Source organism: Dermacentor silvarum, chromosome 6 (genome assembly GCF_013339745.2).
Source record: "Dermacentor silvarum isolate Dsil-2018 chromosome 6, BIME_Dsil_1.4, whole genome shotgun sequence".
Lineage (NCBI taxonomy): Eukaryota > Metazoa > Arthropoda > Arachnida > Ixodida > Ixodidae > Dermacentor > Dermacentor silvarum.
In genome coordinates this window covers 122001101-122025668 of record NC_051159.1, presented here as the reverse complement: position 1 = coordinate 122025668, position 24568 = coordinate 122001101, and the positions used below count along the sequence as shown (strand labels likewise).

The 24568-nt window shown below is 46.3% G+C and overlaps 1 protein-coding gene across 3 annotated transcripts in view; it reads right to left on the bottom strand.

Annotated features, from left to right (window-relative positions):
- Positions 1–245: 245 nt before the first annotated feature.
- The window catches only part of LOC119455922 (DDB1- and CUL4-associated factor 8-like), a 58178-nt gene continuing 33855 nt past the window's right edge, over positions 246–24568 (bottom strand). For 2 of the 3 annotated variants that reach the window (XM_037717456.2, XM_037717457.2), the window contains exons 10-14: positions 24069–24176; positions 12206–12336; positions 9711–9830; positions 4880–4999; positions 246–939 (exon numbers count right to left, since the gene is read on the bottom strand). In XM_037717456.2, coding sequence (XP_037573384.1) covers positions 832–939; positions 4880–4999; positions 9711–9830; positions 12206–12336; positions 24069–24176 — 587 coding nt within the window. In that variant the 3' untranslated portion in view covers positions 246–831. Of the gene's footprint in view, positions 972–4879; positions 5000–9710; positions 9831–12205; positions 12337–24068; positions 24177–24568 lie in introns of all 3 variants that reach the window. The other variant, XM_049669429.1, reaches the window with a different exon arrangement.

The window sequence follows — 24568 nt, the reverse complement described above, 5'->3', positions numbered from 1 at the left end:
AAGTGTGCTAGAGTGAAAAAAAATTGCCACACAGCCTTTTCACATTTACCTTTTTTAGAACAATCCTTCTAATTATCAGTATAGACACGGCATTGGGCTCTAATACTATCGCTTTTTTAAGTCAAAGCTAGAAGTACTTGTTTCAAGAATGCATGTATAAGGCTGCATTCACAGCAGAAAAAAGTTTAATATCAAAAAACAAATGTGCAGAAAAAAACCCAGAAATAACTGGGAAACTAGACTAATTCAATTGGCAACAACCTCAAGAACCACTTTATTCAACTAACACTCCTTTACAGAAAAAACTGCACTTAGTACTCTCCAGGGCTGATAACACTGCTTCTTGCATCAATACTCTAGAAGCCACCTCTACATATGTCCAGAGTTGCAACGCAGTAACTTTATCACGCTTGCAACCAACGTCCTCTGTACTAGCTACAATAAAAATTCTCGCCTTCATATTTCAAACCAAAAAAAGTTTTACTCACGACACCTGTGAACAGTAGATGATGCGCAAATTGGCGCTCACATAATTCAAATCTGAGCTGTTATTTTGTACAGACACACATTTTTTATGTAAAGTATTCACATTTTTGTGCAGCGTTCCTACACTAGTATAAAAGAAATGGGTAGCTGTGCAACCCTTTGGTGAAATAATCACTTCCTCCTTGTAAGCACAGGGAACCACACAGCACTATTCGTTTAATTAACGAGAAAGCAAATGACGCTTGCGAGGAAGTGTTCATTGCACACAGTCTCTTTTTTTCTGCTTCATCACACAAAAAGAATCTTCACCAGTGGCTCGGGACAGCACCCATTCCCTCGCACACATCACGACTGTACGCACTGCACAGAGTGCTGAGTGTCCATGTCGTCGTCGTCATCACTGTTGTCGCTGTCGGTGCTGCTGTCGGCGCCGCCACCTCTGTCACTGCGCGCCTTCAAGGGTTCAAAAAGAGAATGTTATATTGCTGAAAAAGAAACAGCAAGCGCAAACATGTGACTGCCTAAGCATGAGAAAACATCTTCCATAATAACACGTTCAATTCCAAACCACTTGTTTTCATGATTGTTTATTTAGTCGAATGTCTTGCTTCTATAGCTCAACAGCTTTTCTCAAAAAAAAAAAAAAAAAAAAGCAAATACATATAGAGAAGAGTGCAGATCAGCTTAAGGGGGGACGTGGCTTTGAAAATCAACTTCCTGATTTCTTCATGGATTTTGATGAAAATTGGCACAAATGTTTAGAATGTCTCCCTGATACTTCCATAAAAGTTTCAGAGTGATACCTTGAGAACATTTTATTGAGCAGAATTTTTCTCTCTTGAACTTTCTGGAGGGCCTGGGGAGCTTAAAAAACATGATGGAAGGCTCGTTGAGTATTGACTGCATAGCTCAATGCGTGCTGAAGGTCGTGACAGTCTTACTTTTTTTTTTTTTTCGCAACACAAATTTTTTAGATAGTCATTTTTCAAGTTACCTTCGCACCAAGCACACTTTCGGGGTGAACAAATAGCCACGCCATAAATTTATAAAATGTCAAGATAAATATGCGAGACTGTCTCGACCTGCACTGTAGTCCAAGGAACGTGACAAAAAAAAACAGAATCAAAATAGGCTAAACGGTAACGAAGAAATCAGCTCCAGAAACTGAGCAGAAAGGCGAAAAAACAGTTTTGAGAAAACGGCTCTCAAAGTTGCACTTTCTCTTCAGTTCTCTAAAACGCACCAAAGTTGTAATCTTTGATGTGTTTTGGGACGTGGGGTTTCTGGGACATGTGGCCTCTGGTCTGCTGAGCCTTCGTTCTGCCTTTTTCATGTTTGTATGGCATTCTTTGCTGCTGCTCTACAAAGAGCATGGTGCCTGGGTTTCAAACCAAGTGAGGTGCAGAACTATGTGGCCATAAATATACAGTAGTTCTAGCGTTGTATCTGCAGACTGCCTCATTGATAGCAGCCTATAGTGCAGTCAGTGAGGCACTGTTTTCTTTTGGTAGAATCGACCATGTTACTGAATGAAGCTCTCAGCAGCCTTCTGAATCATCTTCCATTGACAATGGCTATGGAGGTTAGGAGAGCCACTGATAGATAGGCAGCAATGCAGCTGCTAGGTGCTTTCCAGCATGTACTTTTGTTGCCTCACAACTTGTTGGCTTGAAAAACGCCGTTTTTTCACGATTTCCGCGCAATTTTTCGGCACCTTGGCTGATACAACAATTTTTTTAGAGCACTTCTACTTGGTTTTCAGTGATGATATTTCGGAATCAGATAGAATAAGAGTTACAGAAACTGAAAATATGATTTTCAAAAAATCGATTTTTTAGCCATTTTTCGCGATGCGAAAGCCGCGTCCCCCCTTAATTATTTCAAACTTGCACTGAGCAAGTCAACACACAGTTTGCTATGATGCATTGAATTGATGTTTTCTGTAAAAAATAGCCTCCAATCTTGCACAAAACAAGATTGCAGCCTCTGCAATTTTCCTTTTTCATTGCTTGTAAAGTTAAAATTCTGACAGCACTGTGTGGAATGCATGAACAAACAAGTAAACAAATAAAAAGCAAGCTTCAGCTAGCAATTAGGACAAAGATATGAATCGAAAAAGCACTGCTATTTTTATTGTTTCTTAATATGGCTGCTGTCTCCTCCAAAGTGCTTCACGTCCTTAGTACACCTGAATCTCGTTAAACGAAATTCGCATTGGACACGAGAATACCTTCACTATATTTAACATTCATAAGAAGCTTACACACAGATATCGGCCAAAAAAAAAATAAATAATCGCGATCAGGTCTATGAGAAAGAAACACAAGTTGAGTGCCTCCGATAAGCAAGCAATGGGTCTCCTGCGGATTTTGAGAACACTCAACATTCTGCTGTGCTGATACGAGGAACAGGAAAAATAAATTACATACATACATGCGATCTGCCCCACTGCGAATATGCAAGCGTGCCATCAGTGTTATGGCGTGGGATCGGCACGTTAGCTTGCCTACTCTGGCCCAACCGAGTCAAACCGCTGGCTAAAACGCCAACGCCGCCAACATACATTTCGGACTCAGAGGGGACCACACGTGGATCTGTACTTCGCTACTATGGCCATCATTCTTGCCCGTGCGTCTGATCTCACGCTCGATCACCGATAAGTTCTACAGGTGCAGACATGTTGACGGCTACCGTCCCGCAACGGCTTGCCACCAACCACAGTGCGTCCAATCGAACAGCTTAGGCCACTAAGGTTTGCGGCATAGCAAACAAGGTGGCTTGTAACAGCATGTTACAGGCATGGCATGGCATCAAACCCTCGTTAATTTGGACGTATTTGGCTGCACACTGGTTAATTCGGACAACCCTCGAAGCCTCGACAAATTAGTGATGGAAAAGAGCAAAAGCAGTGCTAGCGCCCATTTGAAACAAAGCAGTGGAGTATGCATCGCCAACACCAGAAACCGTACAGGAATGACAGAAACGCTGAACGCTTCATGTCTATTTGTGCATTTATGCATTTTCCACCAGACATGACACCATGTTGGCCGCACGCGCCTTCAGAGCTCCTTAGTCGCCATCCCTGATTGCGTCGATAATGACCACGGGTTCGTCCACACCATTTGTGGAAAACAGTAGTTTCGTTTTGACTTAGTGTGTGCATCGGTCGCCATCAAAACTGCGGAGTCACCACGAAAGATCGCATCAATATCGACCGTGGTTTCGTCCGCAGCGGTTGCGGCGAGCAGTTATTCCATTTTGACTCAGTGCAATGCATGCGCAATCTCAGAAACACGGTGGAAGCTAACGAGGATGATGACCAATTCTACCGTAGCCCGTACAATGACATAAAACCCACGGCTACATTGCAAAGAACGAACGATCTATTGCCGACCAGCTCACTAGCAAAAAAATAATTGGGATGTGTGGGCGGTAGTGAAAGGCATGTCTACTTGGATAAAGACGTGGGTCTTCATCCAAGTACAGCCAAACGAGCCACACTGCGAAGGGAGTCGCAAGGCTCTCGCCACTGTGATCACTAATCAGTCACGAGATGACGAGCACTGCAGCTTCTCAACTGATTTCTCTGAGTCGACGAAAAGTGCAGATGAGCTCATGTCGCGCTCGGCAATTTTCATACGTTTCGTGGGGAAATTTCCTCGCTACGGCGGCCGCATTTCGATCGGGGGGGGGGGGGGATTGCAAAAACGCTTGTGTAGTTGGATTTAGATGCACACTAAAGAACCCTACGTGGTCAAAAATAATCCGGAGTCCGAAGACGTGCCTCATGATCAGATTGTGGTTTTCGCACGTAAAACCCCATGATCTAATCTAACCTACCCCCGGAAATCCAGTACTACCAGAAGCAGAAAAATGAGGGTAACCCAGGGATACCATTTTTCGGGATCTCCAACCATTTTTGGCACCGATATCATCTCAAGAAGATGTGCATGCAGCGCTAAGTCTACCGAACAGTAGGGAAGTGGCGGCAGCTGCGCCGGCCGCACCGGTGAAGATGGCGACGCATATGGTGGCCAAAACACTTGCAGCTGGCGCAAATAACAGTGCCGCACAAGCCACGAACCCCATGATGATGGAAAGCATAAAAAAAAAAAAAATTTGATGGCGCATGAACACCCTGATATATGCAACCATGAAGCCAGTGCCACCCGAGACAGGCCTAAGTACACCCAGGCCGTCGACGACGATGAGGGATGGAGGACAGTGCTCACTCTCTGCCAGCGAAAACAGCAAGTGGGTGCTCTGTGCACTCCTTAGTCAGCATGATTATCCTTGCCCTGATAAAAATAATAAAGTAAGTTTAACAATGCACCTCCTCAGGCTAGCAATTCAAATCATATTGTGTTCTCTCCTTATTAGGAAAACATCTTACTCGACTCTGGGCTGATCGATGCAGTTGCTGCATGAGATACCACAACATTTGGCTGTCAATGGCTTCGTGCCCTTCACGTTTCCTCTCCTCTTCTCGCTCTTTCATGTTTTTGCACACCCTCTGCAAGTGAAGGACAAAATACATCCTCAACTCACAACCAAGCTATTTATTTCTTTTATTTGTGAGCACACAAAACATCATTCAGCTCTGACAAAATTGTCAAAGCACAATACATGACGACCACAGTTCCTAGTAGTTCATAAGTATCGTGAAGTAATTTACAATCAATCAATATATACAATTCGAGGAGAGCAATAGGAAAACAATTCCTTAGGATTTCAATCACCACATTAAATATTTATAAGTTCTTTTCATATATACATGTATGGGCACAAGCATGACATGCTTTGGTGAAAACAATTATCAAAGTATGATTAATCTTGATAATCAAATGAGCTATGTAGAGATCCACGAGGTGAAGAAAGTTTGATAAAAGGAACAGTTGAATGAATGAACTTTTTCTTTTTGATGCCTTCTTTCTAAGAAAAATGTACTTTGCAGCTTTCACAATTAACAATGCCTGCAAGCATGGGCAAGCAATGATGATATACACTGCTGAAATTGCACAAAGGCCATGCACACATGCTTATGCAAATGATGGCATTTCAGATGTGCTTCACTTGTTTGATAGCATATGTATACCTATGGAATGCTGTGCATTGCGTTTCTGTTTGCAATGACAATAAAGCAACTTTACAGCTCTATGCACTTGGATATCATACAAAAAGCACTGAGATTTATAAAAAAAATTATCTAGAAATTTTTACTAGCTGATGTTCAATGTCAGAAAATGGTTCCTCTGGCATTAACCGAGCAGAATTTGCCACATAATGTGAATATTATATAGCTTATATAGCTTCAATTGCACGGGAGGCCTCTAACATGCATATAGGTGATTGGATTGGTAGGTCATTGAATGATGCAAACACATCCCAATGCCACTCTGGGGTTATGAGGGATGCTGTACTGCAGGGTTTTTGCATTTCACCGATTGAAATATGGCCGCCCTGACTGGGAATCAAACCTGGGACCTAATGCTCAGCAGCAGAACGCCACGGCCGTTCAGCCAGGTTTTCAGTATGTGCAACAAAAGTTGGTCTAGCTCCTATGTGTCTATCTCAGAGAAGTCAGCTGGAAGGACAATCAACGCATAAAAAGACGTACCGAATCGTTAGCATCAACCCATGTTTTCCCATTTTTCGTGTCCCTTACCCATCTACCTGACTTCCTCTAGGTGACCTGATGAATGCAGATAGGGCTCAGGCTGCCAGGTCGACAGAGCAAGGAACCAAGCCTTCTCTGTACCACAGCGGGTGCTGAGTGTGGCTCCAAATGAATAATATGCAATACAGTAAAAGCTCGGTGATACGAATCTCGCGGGGTCATGTGAAATATTCGCATCACCCAAAATTCGTATCAAAACATACACAAAGTCAAGAAAAAATTAATTTACTTTTTAGCAGAAACAATTCCCAATACAGTGAAAGCTCGTTAATTCGCACCTCATAAATTCGAACTTTCGGGTTAATTCGAACTGATGGTCATGGTCCGGCCACAATATATAGCCGTCTATGGGTTAACCAACTCGTTAGTTCACGCGCGCATCGGCTCCTCTATCGATAATTCGAACTGCGCGCCGCTGCGTGGTGGTATTGTATACTGCCGCCGCAAGCTTTCAAGGCTCAACGATAGATGGCGCGAGTGCAGCGGCGTCACTGTCGTCATTGCGCTCGCTCTTCGCATCGTGTGGTGGTTCGTGCCGGACGTGTCTGCGTAGTCTCCGTGTCCTTTGTGTGCCGCATATTCAGTCGCTAGGCCTCGTGTACGTCAGAGCTACGAAGTCGTTCGGTGCCGTGTCGCTACGATGTGACGCTGCTCACGGCCTTGCATATGTTGGTGCGGGCCTGGGATCAGGTCACGGCAACAACTGTTGCCAATTGCTTCCGCCACAGTGGCTTTTGTGTGACCTATGAGGGCACAGCTTGCGAGCCCGACGAGCGCGAGGCCGTGGTCATTCCTGCCGGATTGCGGGATGCGCTGGAGGACGTGACCTTCGACGACTACGTCGATGCAGATCGCTGTGCAGCGGTCTGCGGCACAATCACCGACGATGATATCATCCCACAGGTGACTGGTGGAGAAGCGCCCGTCGTCGATGTAGGTGCGGATGACGAAGAGGATGATGCACCCACGTGGCCCTCAGCTTTGGAACTAATGGAGGCTATGCGTGTCGCGCGTCTATTCTTCAGCTTCGAGGAAAGACGCAGAGGATGCTTTCTGCCACGTTCGCGCGTTGGAAAACAAGGCTATGGCGATCGCATTCAAAGAAGAGAAACAGACAGTGATCACGGATTATTTTCGCAAGTAAATATTTTGAGTGATTTTCCAACAACCCGGTCTCAATTCCTGCTGTTTTTTCAATGAATTTCGTTAGTTCGAATTTCGGTTTAATTCGAACTCAATGGGCGTCCCCGCGAAATTTGAATTAACGAGCTTTTACTGTAGTGGAACCCCTTTGATACGTCCCTTGCTGCTGCGTTTTCCCTGCTGCTACATTGCGTTTTCGCCGTCCCCACCTAGATCCCATTGACTTCCATGTATTAAGTTTCCCTTGATAGGTCGCCAATCTGTAATGTTCCTGCATCTTACGTTGCATTTCAATGTGGCAGTCATGTAAATTTAGCGGAGCAGCCAGCTTGTACGTTACAACAAGTGACCGATGCGTTGCAACAAGCGACCGGCACGTTGCAGTTAGGACGCGGCCGCCGCATCTTGAAAGCTATCTGCGACGTGCACAAAGTGCGAGCCCATGTGGGCCTCATCGTCAAAATGATCTGCGATGTTGACAAAGTGTGTCTAGTGCCGGTAGCTTCGTATGCACTGTGCTTATGATGTTTAGTTCGCATTGAAGCGAGAGACAGCGCAAAGGTCAATTTGCTTGCTGCTGCTGCCGCACTTCCTTACTCCAGCATTTTGACAGCGAGTTTCTGCGGTCATCGAGCGAGATGTGTTCATGTTTACCTGTGCGCGCGTGACACCGTGCTTGTTAATTTAGTTAGCAAGTGAATGTTTACAAGTTTATGCAGCCGATAAAACTACTATCCTTACTTCGTACAGCTGTCTACTAATTTGCTATTGCAATCGTTGCTTCACCTTTCGGGCGAAACTGCAACATTTTTTTTTCCTTCGCGGTCCCTTTAAAAATGTATCAATGGGATTCTAACCATGTATGTTTTCTTCTTGCCGAAATCATCAACAATCGCCTTCTGAAAGGCGTAAAAGTGTACGCATGTGATCTCACGAATGTTTTCGCATGCAACTGAATGCGTCGCAATCGCCTTCTGAAAGGCGTAAAAGTGCGCGCACATGATCTCATGAATGTTCTCGCATGAATGCCTCAGCACTTCCGAGTACAGCGAGCGTTTTGGCCATCGGGGCTGCTGCCGCGGTCGTCGTCTACTTTCTCACTAGTCAAAGCATCAGCTAGGCTGTGATGTGGTCCGGTCCGCTTAACGTAGGGACCAATGAAGAGATTGTGCAGCTGCGTGACGTAGCTGGTTGCTTGACGACTATGGATCCCGCCCAGAGTCCACTATGCCGGCTTTTCTGTGCCAGTCGCTCTGCTGGCTTGGCCGCCGCCGCTAGCTGTTGCTTACGCGTTTGTATGATCCGCAGCGGTGCAGCAACGCATTCGGAACAGCCGATTTTTTTCGTATTGTGAGCACTGTATTTCAGCCGGGGAATGTTACGAATTCGTATCACATCAAAATTTGTACCAGCTGTGATCGTAACACGGGGGGATTTACTGTATAGTAATAATAATCATAACGTTTCCATCACACCAACTTGCCATCGCTCCGATCGTCATCCCTCTGCCATCCTCGACTACCTTTCTCTTCCCTTGGCACCCATTTTGCTACTCATGCTGGCTTTCTGCTCTGTCACCTGGCCAACTCAACGCCATCCCTCCTCCAAATCTCAACCAGAATGTCGGCCAACTTTATCTGCTCTCAAATTCCCACTGCCTATCTCTGTCCCTTAATGTTACACTTGCTATTTTCTGTTCCACTGCTCATTGCACTGTCTTCAGCTTCTTTACAAGCTTTGCTGCCCTCCAAGTTTCAGCATCATGGCTCAGTATTTCGTTATGGTGTACAAGACGTGAAAAAATGTGAAGAAAGAACAGGACAGGCAGGAGCATTCTGTTTTGTCCTTTTGTTTCTTCCCATACTTGCACGTCTTTTGCACCATAACCAAGTATGAACCAACTAGACCAGCAACAAGTACTTATAAGTTAGCATTGGTAGAATGCATCACCAGGGGAACCATATTGCTACGCAGTGGTGATAGTATGCAGGTGGGTAGTGAAGAACACTGCTGAAAAACTGTGATAAGTCTACCTGGTAAAATTGTGCGCCCAAATAAAGCAAAGAATAAACAACTTGGTGGCGGCAATAGCAGCAAGCACCATCAGCGGTCCTCAAATCGAATGCTTCCATCTGGCCACTGTTATACATGCATAATATAATTTCCGATGCGCTCTCAGTGACAAGCAAAATTCTAGAGCATGCCGCAATCGTCTACTAGTGTGCCTACAAACTGATACAATAGGTCTGTCTACCTGGAAAGAATGACTAAGAGACTGACCTATTCTCCGTAATACCGCAGGTGTGTTCCTCGAGCGATAAAAGACACATGATAACAAAGTCGTGCACCAAAAGCAAATGATTGAGGCTGTGTATGAAAATCACGTGGCAATATAGACGCTCACCGTCTTTAGGTCTGACATGTCTGGAGGGTCCTCACAAGAAGGCACCCATATTTTGACATCTTCGTCAAGCCCGCTTGTGGCAAGTATAGGACAGCTGGGATGAGGTTCCAGGCAGTTCACCTATGAGGGCAACATGAAAAAATAAAATTAAAAATAAATAAATAAATTCTGGGGTGTTACATGCTAAATGATCTGATCATGAGGCACACCATGGTGAGGGACCCAGGATAACTTATGACCACCTGGCGTTTTTACCGTGCGCCCAAAAGCCTCGTCGCCGCCTCTCGGGCCCGCTCTGTCTTGTGTCTTGAAGTTGGAGCTGCGCAGAGTGGCAGCCCACTTCGACAGAAGAGCCTCCGGAGCTACTGCCATTTTAGCTGCTATAATACGACACTACCACAACATGTGCGAGAGCTTTGCTCTAGTTGCCTGACATAACTTGCAAAGGGCACTGGGGTATTGTGCGGGGAAAATGTGCCGCAATCACACCAGACTGGGGAAGGTGTGTCTGCAGTGTTCGCCAAACGACTGCCTGGGGATGTTTCACTTTGGGGTGAGGTGGGGGCATTATCCTCCCGCCTAACTGGTAGTGCGTGGTGTTGTCAGTATTTGACTAAGCATTCTCGCGTGTTTCGCACCAGGAGGTCCGAACTCGAAGAGGGGGTCTCTGACTGCGCGGCGGGTCAGTTCTCATGCAGAGCGCAGGCCGAAGATGGCCCGGGTGCCACTAGTCGGGTCATTGCAACATTGAACGCAACCAGCGTTAAAGAGGTAGAAAGAGGATTGCTGGCTATCTGCGCCACTAGTTTGTACGCATGCGCGCTTTACTGCAGGCTCAATAAACGTTTTCCCAATCCAATCCAATAGGATACCCGACCTCCCCTTGGAGGCACGGATGCGACCGTCCACGCAGTTGCCAGGTGGCGCAACGCATGCGCAACATTAGGCCATCTAAATCGGTGCCCTCTCTCCCACCTCACCACAGCTCTCCGCCTTGCGGCTCCCTCACCCTCTCCACCAGTGGAAAATGACTCGCATGCGCAGGCCGGCTTCCCCCCTCTACCTTCCACAGCTAGGGGCAAAGTAGCATAAGCCATTGCTCTTAGATGGTGCCACCATCCCGCAGTGGAGTGTGAGCTATTCGGCGAGACGGCAGCAGCAGGTGGCGGCTAGGGTTAACAAGAGAGGCACAGGGGGTTTTGCAAAAAAAGCTTCACTCGAGAAGTAGTACTGTTACAACACATTTCAAACCCAATGAACAGAGGGCAGGGCACACACGAAATTTCAAATCCCAAAAGCACGACCGAACTGGGTGCATGGCAGCAGGCCCCCTCTCCAGTCCAACCATGACAAAGATACGACCGCCAAGATAAGCGAGCGCCGCACGCAGATTTCAGAAGGTGCGAGGAAAGGCACTTTTAACCATGCTAGAGCAATCATGTTTTTAAGGCATGTCTTCAATGTGCTTCAGGGCGAGGCAGTACAGCGTTTGGCGGCAGTGGTCTCCGAGATAGCACGGGTGTGCATGCTGGTACTTTCTCAGGGTCCATGGCAACGACACTCCTTGCGCAGCTCTTCATGCTGCACTGCGTGCACTACAAACAGGCGTGCACTAAGCCTATTTGCATGATTTCGACCAATATGGACCAACGACCACTCAAGTGTCGTTATCTTATTGTTGCTGTCGATATTCATGTGGAACCATTAAATCTAAATATCGAAGTGGTGCCGACGGCAGCTTCAGTGTCGCTAATTTTTGCACGTTTTGAAGGGCGTGTTCACATATAACGAAAGCGACGGATACAATGACCACTATTCATGCAACTATCAAGTTCTTTACAAGTGGGTTTAACTGATGAAGCAAGGCACTCTCTGTGCAGCTTTGATGTAGGCAGTCTTGCTCGATGGCGACCTTGGCAGCCAAGAGTGCGAAGCACATTATTCCAAAAGAACAACTTTTTCACACAAAACCATGAAGGTAAGCCCCGTTGACATATCCACTTTATATCTTATGCACTACCAGTGCACAGGTAAAATATCAGAAGCACAGCATATCAGGAAATTTGGTGACAACAGCATAAGTCAGCCTTCAGTCGCCTTGCACTGAAAAAGAATTTCTTCCTTTAAATCAATGTGCTCTGCAATATTGACTATCTGAAAAAAATTTTTTATTCTTTTTGTGGTTCTTGTCTGGTAACTCAATTGATTTTAGTTGTTACTATGCCAACGTTGCCACATGTTTTGTTTGCCTGTGTTCAAAAACACCTGTACAAATACCCAATACAGGCCCAATAAAGTTGCAACAGATAGTCAGTGCTTGTGTCATGCTCGTCTTATTGTATGTTTCCTTCTTTGCACATAGTAGTGTAGCAAACCCCACAACTCATCTCTACCTTTCCCACCCTGCTGCTCGTGCTCTTGTACCAGACAGACAGTTGGAAGTGCACGTCTTTCCACACAAAACTGCCCATTGCAGTGCCCTTGAATTTACTCACCACGCCTTCTTCGTCTCCGTGCATGGAGTGAATAATGTGCTCACTCTCCTTGTCCCACAGGTAGATGTAGCCGCAGTCGCTACCGCTGACGACGTATTCACTCCGAAGACCCATGTAGTTGACCCCTTTCACTGTGGGTGAGAACCATCAGCATTATGACGCATATTTTTGAAGTTTTAGGAATTCTACCACATGCTTCTTGTATGTAAAAGGATGACGCTCAACAAATACAGTGGTGCAACAGCCAAAATAGGATGTGGAGCAATTTTTGGAGCAGGAAAATACAAATTTGGAGCAGGTTACGGAAGAAAAACACCTCGTTTTGGAGCACTAAATCCAAAATTTGGAGCAGTTTCACAAAGAACGCTTACTTATAAAACGCCATAAAGTTTACCCTGCCTAATAAACGCACCCCCCAACTTTGCATTGGATTTCTGGAAAAAAAAGTGCGTTCATTACGCGACTATATACGGTAATTCACATTAGCAGCAGAGGTGAGGGCAGGGGCGCGATCGGAGATCGTTTTTCGGAGTGCACGTTCAGTTTCGCCGTGCACCGTTGACCTAGGTCGCACCCGGCGAAACTGAACTTGCGCTCCGAACGACCTCGATCGCGCCCCAGCTGTATACTACACACAACGTTTTCCGCCAGACATGTGTAAAGTACACTTCGTGAGTGGATTCCTTTCGTTTTTTTTTCCTGACGATGTGTCGCGACGCTCCGGCGGCAGTTGAAACATGCAGCGTCTGTTTGACAATCTGTTGGCGTTTCGGTGGTGTGGCTTCCAGTTTCGGATACTATTACGATTTCGGATATTAATTACGGATGACGGATAAAACAGAAATTGACGCGGATTAGCAGGGTCCGTTGTAACGAGAGTCGTCTACAGCGTATGTTTGTGAGAGAGAGAGAGAGAGAAAATCGGCACCATTTCATTGCAAGGCGGATTACGATTTCGGATATTAATTACGGATGACGGATAAAACGGAAATTGACGTGGATTAGCAGGGTCCGTTGTAACGAGAGTCGTCTACAGCGTATGTTTGTGAGAGAGAGATAGAGAAAATCGGCACCATTTCATTGCAAGGCGGTGCCTGTTGCCACGTGGAACCGAACCCTCGCTAGTTTTGTGCGTTGCCTACAAAGCTCACGCCATCAGTGCCGGGTAGCTTGCTGTACCGTACACGCGAGTTTCTCGGGGAGTATTCGTAGCCGCTCCGCTCGTGACCGCATGCACGGTTACGGAGAGGATCTTGTTGAGCCAATGCGGCAATGGCAAACTGCTTTCGTTACTGCAAGCAACTTCGTGTCTCTGTGAGATTTTACTGCATATGCAACACACCATACTGCAACCAGCAGCAACAATATTCTTCGGCACCAACCATCAAACACGCCAACGTCTTGCCTGGGCATGTGTTTGGACCTCGTCTGCGCTACTGGATCGGACTGGATTGGACGGAGATGTACAAGCTGCAGGTTGCCAACGCGGCCTTTGTTTCCCGCTAAAGCTAGCGTAACCGTGAAATTTCGTGGCTGGTCGGGCGTTTTGGCACAGCGTGGCGCAAATTCAACACATATCACGGTTTTGGTGCAGCCGTCGCACCCCTGCAAATACGAGGACTGGGAAATATATAAAAGGTTTAAATAAAATATATAAAACGAGGAGTGGCAGCAGCACTGCAGTCATGTCGCCTAAATTCGCATGGCTTGTTTTACAGAAACTGCCGTAGACCGTCACTTTTGTTGCCTCAAGTAGACAAGGGAACGTGTCATTGAGCGACTTCTCGACTTCGCGATTGCAAGCGGATGATGTCATATGGCCAGGAAACTGGGCGTCGCCACGCGGAGGGACATCACATTGCTTTCCGGTGCCTATAAAGCCTTCACTGCATCACTACTTCATCACTGGGAGCGGCAGCAGCATTGCAGTCATGTCGCCTAAATTCGCATGGCTTGTTTTACAGGTTAGTTACTACAGTTAAACCTGCTTATAACGAACCTCCATATAATGAATTCCTGGATATAACGAAGTTTTTCAATTCCCCGCCATTACTCCATAGAAGCACATGTATATTAGATCTCTACGTAACAAAGTAGCAGCGGGAGACCCCCTCGATATAACGAATTTTCCCCGCAGACAACCTCGAGATTTCGCCCCAAATTTTGTTATTTTTGCGCGAGGCAGCGCACGTGTGCGTGCGAGCGTGTGCGAGGCGGGCCTGCAGCCCTCGACCCGGCGATCTCGCCGCGGCAGGCGTGACCTTTCCCCCTCCCTTCAGTCAAACCTGATCCTGCTGCTTGCTGCAGCTGGCCTAGCCTGCCAAGCCGGTACTCTCCTTTTCCAGTTGATGTTGCCGACGTGCTGGCAGATGCTGTGACACATCACACTCGATGAGCGCGGACACGCGCTGTCAAACGCTGGCGACGTGTGGAAGTGCCGCTGGAGTAGCGAGCGAAGCGACCTTCGTGCTGTTGTCTATTGCTTCAACGCAAACTGAGCGCCGAGAACACACAACACGCACAAAGCTACGAGCCGCCGACGCACCTACACTGCTAGACTCTGCCCCAATGCAGATCGCTTTCAAGATACGGCCGGCGCTACCGTCTACGCCGTGCAGTACGCAGTTGATGCCAGAGTACAGTACAACATCGCCCCGCTATCCCTCCCCCCTCGCCGGTCGTGCAACGAAAGAAGGCGCGCTACCTCCCTGCTTCTCTTGCGCGCGGGAGGGCTCCCCTCGCACGTTTTCACTCACACATACAGCATACGGCGTGCGGCGACTGCGTTATTGTCCTTGGACTTTATATGGAACATTATGAGCCAAAACCAATTTTAGGGTCACAACGCGTCATAGACACCATCTTTACATAGCAAATACGGATCTCAAGGGCCATACTTTTGCTGGCGGAAACTGAAAATACGTCATAGTTGTGGCCCCGGCACTTTGGGCGGCCAATGCCATCGTCAAGCCACCAAGACAAGCGACATGAAAAGTCAAAATGGCCGCTTGGGCCGGCGCGGGGTGGCAGTTCGCAACGTATGATGCGGGAACAGTCCCACAGTTGCGACGCAACAGCGGGGTTACCAATGCATTGGGTTCTATGGGAGCTGTGCCAAGACCGGCCGAAAAACGACGTAACAGCCGGGAAAACGCAGTCCCCGGCAACGTAACAGCGGGATTCTACTGTAACACGACGCTATGACGCCATCGTGACGCTCGCTCATCATTTCTAATGCCTTGCGCTTGTGCGAAACAACACGGGTCCACGCATCCAGTACCTGGTGTGACATTCCAAGGATGAATGCTTCGACGAAAACGGAAAACGGGCGCGCGTTACAATTGAGGGCGCGTTAGAATCGAGTAAATACGGCAAGCGTTTATTTTTTGAATTTTCGTGCCGAAGCTGCATATAACGAAATCCTCTTTATAACGAAGTTTTTCAGGAATTTGTCAATTTCGTTATATCCAAGTTTAACTGTATACGAAGCAGAATATAGTCGAGTCCCGCTACAACAAAATTCACGGGACACGCGAGAGATTTCGTTGTGGAGGAACTTCATTGACGCGAAATTAGTATGTACATACGTATGCCAAACGGCAAGGCCGCGAACGAAACCGAAACCATCATCAGCGAAATCTTCGAGATGGCGTGGGTGCAAAGTTTGAGACGTACCGAAGGTGGTTAATCAGGAGTCAACTTAACGAGAGAATGCATTTCGCGCTACTGTTACAACATTTTTATACATTGCGGTCGACGCCTAACTCAGCGCACGTGCCCGGCCAATCGCGAAACTCTCATTTTGCGGCACATGCACCGTCGCAATTAATGAAGCGGTTTCACAATTATCACAAGCAGTATCGCTACAACAGCCACTACAGGACCACCCACTTTGTCCCTTGATCGCTCGTTCTCCTGTGGTCCCCAACACGGCGTGTTGGCTTATCCGAAAAACTGCTCTTCCAGTACACCGGTCCATATCTCGTGTGCCGCCAAGTGACTGATGTCACTTATGAAATCGCTCCACTACTGACTTCGTCATCCTCTGCTCATCCCTGCACAGACATTGTACACGTCCGCCTCAAGCCCTATCGTGCCCCGGACACCCCTTAATACTTCGTGTGCTAGCTTTATTTTTTTTATGTAGCCTCCGTTCACCTGCACCGAGTCAGTGCTTTCGCCGCCCGAGGGTAGTGTTACCAGCCAGTTGTCCTGCGGACAAAGAAGATGCGGAAGCATAGAGCCGACGAGATGAGGAAGAAGTGAAACTGGTTCGCCATCTTTGTTGTTGCTGTCCAACTTTTAGTATCCTTGTAAATAGTGTAAATAAACCCCCTTTTCTGTAAATGTCCCCGTAACAATATTTATGACAAAGTCGGCAAACTTGGCAAGCTTGCGCTTACCAGATGTTTTATTTCCAGAAGTCGGTAAGCCTGGATTTATTACGCTTCACAGCAAGCAAAGGTGTTACGAGAGTCTCACAGTCCGTTAAAAGAGCCATCGCAATGTCATTGTCGTGGGCTCTGTTAACTTTTAAGATGAGGTCAAAAGGATCCATTACTTTCAAAGCAGTCGCTGGAGTCAGTGTGTCTAGCAGGTTGTCATTTTTCCCAGACGACATGTTGGCATCATGTTGACAACAGCGGCTGCGGCGCGGCCGCAGTATCTTAAAAGCAATCTGCGCCATGCATGAAGTGCGCGCCCGCGCATGCCTCATCTTCAAAGCAATCTGCGATGTGGGCAAAGTGCAAGTAGTACCGGTAGAGTCGTGTGTGCTGTGCTTTTTTAGTTAGCGTTGAAGCAACAGACGGCACGGAGGTCAATTCGCTCGCTGCTATTGCTGCGCCCTCTAATTCCAGCATGTTGACAGCGAGTTTCCGCAGTCATCGAGCGAGATGTGTTCATGTTTACCTGTGCACGCATGACACCGTGCTTGGTAATTTAGTTAGTAAGTGAATGTTTACAAGTTTATACAGCCGATAAAACTACGATCCTTAGTTTGTATAGCTGTCTACTAATATGCTATCGCAGGCAATGTTTCGAAACTGCGAAATTTTTTCCTTCCGCATTCTGCCTCGGCGATCATATGTGCCTTCTCGAGAGAGAGAAATTTACGCTTTTTTTGTTGACGTAGCCATTTCGACCGGACACACGCACCACTGAAAATGGCAGAGATTGTGGTGAACCTGTGCATTTGCGCACAGGCGTGTGATGACCACGCGTGGCTATGGATTGCAGTGGCGTAAATCGGTACGTTGAACTTGATTTCGTTCGCGAAAACCTCATTCAAGCGGACATACGATTGTCACAGCTTTGGAAGGGCCTTCTAATTTGACTACTCCCGGCAGTTCCAATTTCAATTCAATCCCAGTTTCATTCTCGAAAAGTTCGTTGAAGCGCATGAAACACCTTCGTTATGGAGATACTTCTTTTGTATTACTTTCTATGGGCAGCTGATAGGGAATCGGAAAACATTCGTTGTGGTGGAAATTTCGGCGTAGCGGCATTCGTTGTAGGGAGATTCGACTGTAGTACTTATGGGCGATTTCAATTTACTGGGTATTGAGTGGAATAGACGAATTCCAGGTTCCTTAAATCGTTTGTACGTGGACGTAAAGCTAGAAATAATGGGAATAGTACAAGTAGTGAATTGCCCAACACGGATACAAGACAATTGCCAGTCAATTCTAGAGCTCATATTTTTGTTTGATAAAACTTTCATCCATGATGTGACTGTTGAAGATGGGATATCAGACCATAAATCTGTAGTAGTTGTCCTTAGTGCGACAAACGAAAAATTAACTAAAGCCTGAACAGCATACGTGTACGATTTTCAACGAGCTGATGACACATCAATTCTGGATGCTCTGGAAGTAGGTTTCAACATGCTTCCACAGGAAAAAGATGTAAATAAATTGTGGGAGCACTTCAAGTCCCTGATATCACATTGTTTATCTGGCTTCGTTCCCAGGAAAGTAAAGCGAACAGAAAGGGCCAACCCGTGGGTAACCCGCAATATTATTCATTTAAAGCGCTGACTGCAACGTGCTCGAAAAAAAGTTCCAAAGATAGCGGCAATGATTTTGCCGCTTGGCACGCAGATACGAAGAGAGCTGAAAGATGCCTGAAATCGTTTCTTTTCGTCTACGCTGACTGATTACATGGTTCATAACCCGAAAAAATTTTGGAGGTACTTATCTTCTTCAAAGCCAATGATACATAGTGTTTTAGTCAATGAAACCGTCTGTAGCGAACCGGTAAGAATCTGAATGGCTGAGGCTTTTAACAAATACAGTGTAGACCGCTTATAGCGTAAGTCGCCGGAGTCGCGAATATCCGCACCATAAGCGGTACCACACTATAACCAAAGCAACAATTTTCAAGGTCCGCACGTATGCAAAACATGTGCACCGAGCCACCTCGCGTATACGACAGTCAAGGAATGCGGCTAGAACGTTTGCATCCAATTTACAGTCGAATCTCATTAATTCGAACCAAATCACGCGGCGGCGCCTCCGACCGGCATTGCTCCGGCACCGCCATAGAGTAAAAGCTTAAGAGAGACCCCGAAATGTCGCGCGCGAACAAAAGAAAAAAAAAAAAAAAAAACACCCACGGTGGAAATTTCACCCTCTCTCAAATGGCAAGGTCGCCGATTCTTCGTTGCGCCAGAACATGCGAGTACGTGCCGACGTTTCAGCCACGCTACCGTAGCCACGCACGCATAGGACATGGCAGTGAACCCTTCTTTCTCCTTTACGCTTCCTCTACTTTCTGGTCACGTGTTGACCTTGCACGTTGCGGCTATGGCGCAGACGGAAGCAGCGGCGCTGTCCCAGGACGGCCAACAAAACTGCCCACGCCGGCAATCACCTTCCCGATAAAGGCAGAAAACGAAACTTCGGGGAGCTGGCACCGGGCCGTCTGGAGCGGTAACGCCTGCATGGCGGCGGGTGTGCACGGTGACAGTCGAAAGTAAGGGAGCTACGAGGGAGGGCGAGGGGAGCCACCGAAGCGGCGGAGTTGCCGAGGCGAAATCCGCTTCCCTGCCGCCCTCCTCCCTCACATTCCACGGTCTCCGCATGTGCCCTTCGCCCTGCCGTACCAGCGCCGCCCGCTCCCTGCAGTTTCGTTTACTGCCGTTATCGTGAAGCGAGCGTTGGCCGGCGCTGGCAGTTTCATGGCCCTCGCTCGCTATGCGCGCCATGACATTTCACGACTCGCACTCAAGATTCTGGTTTCAACCTCACTGGCTGTTCGTTCACACCACGTGCCCTTCTCCTCCACTTCGTCTCTCTTTCTTCCTCGAGCACTCCTGGGGGTGCCCGTTTGAGGGGAACGTTCGCTGTCTCCGCTGACTTCCGTACTCCCAGGCAGCCGCACTGTAACCGGTATTTCGTTTCCCCGCAACTGCACTATAAGCGATACGTGTATACATGGAGTGCTATGGGAAAATTAACAGGAGTCTGAAAAGACCGCACTATATCCGGTCCTGCACTATAAGCGGTTACATTATAAGTGGTCTATACTGTACTTTGTCACGGTGTTTTCCTCTCAGAAAGAATATCTGGTAGAAGAAGCTGGGATAAACGAAGAACGTACTAGTGACATCATTATTTCTAAAGACGGAATCGTAGCACTACTTCTAAATCTAGATGTGAGGAAAAGTTCTGGTCCTGATAAAATACCGAATACGTTTCTAAAACGTTATTGTGAATAGGTTTATAATCTTTTAGTAGAAATATTCACTTCTTCCCTCGAAACGGGTACCTTACCAGATGACTGGTTAGTTGCCCGCATTGTTTCGATCTTCAAAGCTGGAGACAAGCTAAAATTAAGTAATTACCGTCCCATCTCGATAACATGCATCGTATGCAAACTACTTGAAAATGTAATTAACAAATATCTGGTTCAGTGTGCCGAAGATAATTTACTCTATGCTAAACAACATAAATGGTTACTGATGGCCTCCGAGGGAGGATTGCGCGCGCGTTCTAATCTTGCGCTGTTCAAGCCAGTGCAAAATCCAACATGGCGGCCTCCAAGATTGGGTAGCGCAGCTAGGAAAGAAAGAGCGATGTTCTTTGGGTTCTCAATTCGTCCAAAAAATTGGGTGCGAGCATGAACTCAATTGATGGTGCATTTTTGATGTCCGGATTTTGGAGTCAACCACCACGCCCACTTTCGCGGCACGATAACATATTTTTGCAGATACTACGTTTTTTGAGCCAGATAGCAACTAGGGCGGCGAACCAGTAATCCGCATCGGTGATTACAGAAAAAGGTGATTTTTTTTGCTTCTTGCTTGTTTTCTTTTTTTATTATTCATTTCGGTTAATTCGAAGATGGTTTCTCGAATTATCGAGGTTTTACTGTAATTACCGTCCCATCTCGATAACAAATATGCAACTACTTAAAAATGTAATTAACAAATATCTGGTTCAGTGTGCCGAAGATAATTTACTCTATGCTAAACAACATGGTTTCCGAAGGCGCTTGTCAACTGTTACGCAGCTCTTTGAGACAATTCAGTATTTTGCAGATACTATAAACCAGAAAGAGCAAGTTGACGTTATTGCTCTGGGTTTCTCAAAAGCGTTTGATAAGGTCTGCCACGTAAAACTTATTCAAAAACTGAAAACATACGGTATAAATCCCATGGTAGTAAAATGGATTGAGGCGTACTTGTGTAACGGATGGCAGTTTGTGGAAATAGCTGATGAGTACTCAGCTTCATTGCCTGTCACCTCTGGGTGCCCCAAGGATCTGTGATAGGACCCGTGCTATTTTTGCTTTACATCAACAATATTGCTAAAGATGTGGACCCACTAATTGAGGTTCGCCTTTTCGCGGTCGAGTGTCTGTTATTTTGTCGAGTGAGGAGCGTCCACGACCAATCCCTGCAAAATGATTCCCTAAACGTAATTTCTAATTGGTGTGCAGTGTACGACATGGAAATTACATTTGATAAATCGGTCTGCATGAGTGTTACAGCAAAAAAAACCCATTGCAATTTACTTACAGGATTGAACGTAAGAAAATTCGACGAACAATGAAGATGAAATATCTGGTTGTTACCAACATTTGTGGATCAGCACAGCGAAAGCTGGGAATGCTTCGACGAAAATTAAAGCAAGCGTCTCCTGACGTAAAGCTGAAGGCTTACACTACGATTGTTCGACCTACCCTGGAGTACGCGAGTATAGTGTCGGACCCGTATCGACAAACTCTAGTAAATCATATCGAGCGAATACAGCGTCTTGCTGTGCGCTTTATTTTTTCTAAATACGAGAGAACTGAATTGATTGATAAGGCAAACCTTCCAGATCTAGATTCACGCAGGAAAATAGCCAGGCTAAAATTTTTTTATCAATTGTACAATGGCATGTTAAACATAAACTCGCGCGTACCGCGTTTCTAGGTGGTTTCTTTCGCCGAGGGCGCTCGAACGCAATCATATGGTTCGCATGAATGCAAGCTTTGGAAGCGTGGCTATATGGCCGAGTGGTTACGGTGCTCGCATCGGGATCATGCTGTACGCGGGTTCGAATCCCGCCCTGGCTCGATTTTTTTTCTTCTTAATATCATGCTTTTCCTTTTTTTCTTCCTCTCTGTTTGCCAGCGCGGTCGGTTGAACCCCAGTGCCACGGCGGCAGCCGTGTTGCCAGGCGCCGACGCGAAGCGGCGGTCGTTGGGCCCAAATAAAAACATACTGCTCCAGTATCTCACTATCAGGGTAGACTGCTCCCTCCCTGATAGTGAGATTATATTTGGACCATCAAAACAGTGATGCGTTTATGATATCACTGATCCCAACAGCAGGCTAGTCACCACCAGCCCAGCGCTTTCTCGGTCAACGCCTCCTCCGTTCCAACAGCGGCGGCTAGAAACATGGTACTCGCAAGCGGCGCAGCGTGGCGCCAGCGGTCGAGCGCTGTATCTACTAGCAATTGGAAATACGCATCCCGGACTCTACTTGCGGCCTCCTGGCAGAGTGTCACCTCGGTCCTGTCACCCATACGTTGTTAGACCTTATGTGCCTAGAGTTGATGTTTGCAAACATTCGTTTCTGTTCAAAACTATAGAAGAGTGGAACAAACTTAACTAAGAAATAGTGGACCGTACGAATTCGCTTGCGAGTTTTGAAAGAAACCTAGAATCATTATATGTTTAAATTCAATGTTTTTCTTTTTGTCCATATGGCGTTGTGCTGCGCAGTTTCTGCTGCCGTTTTGTTTATGTTTTTCTATGCTGTTTATACGTTTTTGCTTTCAGTTTGCATTGTGCTGCTTGTATTATGCTGTTTGTACATTCGCTCTTAGTGTTGTGAACTTTCCCACCCTGTAACAGCCCGCAAGCGCTCACAGTATTGAAAATAAAAATAATATAAATAAATGCCAGAATTTCAAAAGTAGGAACAGCTGGGCGAGTTGTGGCAACATGATAAAAACAAGTGCCAAAGACGAGCAAAAAGAAACCATCTTGTTGTCTTCCTTTCTTTCTGCTCATCTTGGTTAGTTACAAGATGCTGAACCTGGCATCATTGACATTATACCGACATTATGACAGAGCAAAATTCACTGACCTCATGTCCGGCTAGGTATGATGACGGTGTTCATAAAAAAATTGAAAGACTGCTGTGCGTATTCTTTCTGGCTGCTCTCGTGTATAGCAGCCACAGCGATCACAGGAATGGAGCAAGCCAATGTATCATGCTGTCATAACGCATCTACCTCCTGGGTACCAAAGCCTAAACTGGTTCGTAAAATTAAGTACCACAGTCCAAGCTCATAAAAACGCATCCCGCATACAACATACTTTCAAATATAACAGACTATTCTTGCCACCTAGTATGGTTTGCCTGTATTATCAATGCAGCAAATTAACTCCTATTTTAAAAAACCCAGCTATAACAGACTATCGAGTACAATGGAGAATGTTCCTGCAAGTTTTGTGAAGATGGTGTAAATACAATGTACTTTGCTGCAGCGATGTGTGTATGAAGCCAGTGCACTGCACACAGCTATTTCCGGCCATTCGTGGCCCGTGTGACACCTGTACAAGACTTTACCGATAAGCAGCAACTAACACTGAGAGCAGCCACCCTACTTTCCTTTTTGTGACCCTGCTGGATTACCATTACTGAGCAATGAGTTAGATTAAGATTGACCTGTTTGGTATTCCACAAGTGTAGTTAATCGCTTTCACTTGATAGTATTCACATTGTAGTGGTGGATTGTAGTAGTAGCTGATGGAGTACCATTCACTGCCAAAAGCGTTAAGAATCTACCGGGTGAACTTGTACCCACAAAGACAAGCAATACTCAAATTACGACGACAGTGGCAAGCACTGTCGTCAGCCGTCGAGATTAAACTCACGCATCAAGTGCATCTGCTACTTACTATACATGTTCTGCCCTACATTTCCGAGTCATCACTGGTGCTTGGGTACATTACACATGGTCCGACAATATCTGTGATGCGTACACATACTGATCAGACTTGCTTCCTTTAGAATGGAATTGGCGACAGCGTTCAAGATATTTAAGGATTTTGCAGGTGTGCCTTGTGTTGAGTGAAAAACTTGATGACAATGATAATCCAGCGAGAATGAACACCAGAAATAAGTAAAACAACACATGACAATATTTCCCTTCTACTACCTTAGCGCCTTGGCCGACAATAGGGAGTTTTAGGTGTTGTAAACCCAACATTAGGACACACAGAACACCAGGCGTACGAATGAATGCCAAAAAAAGGTATACAAAACGCAAGCAGGGCGTGAGGCTTTAGGTACACAAAGACGATTAGGTGCGCTATTATTAAAACTCCCCAATAGGCAACAGAAGGAAGCAAAACTCACCTGTCTGGCTGTTCCTGTGGCCTCTGTATCTGTGCACAAATTCAGCTCCATCAGAATGTTTAGAGTTGAAAATGTAAATGTCCTCATCATTGTATGATGCCAGGATCTCTGCAAAAACATTTAAAAAAATACAGTTCGAGTGAACAAAGTGCATTCCAATGTATGCCAAAGTATTAACTTAGAGAGTGACTCCAACCAAATAAGGGAATTTATTAGCCCTACGTTTCAGAGCCAATTCGGCTCCTTCTTCAGGGGGTATTTTTCGGAGGTGGCAGTGTGCAGCTTTTGAAATGTCCATCTTAAGAAAGGAGGAAGGGGAGAGAGAGCGGAAGGTGGGGAGACACTTGATAGGGCACCTGTTCTTGACAGACGGAAAAGATGAAGGGGTCGGGTGGCTGCGGCGTTGCTGGTCGTAATTTGCTATGATGAATTGATGATTTCGCCTTTCAGGCGAAACTGCGACATTTATTTTTTCTCATAGCCCTAATGCATAAGTTGAT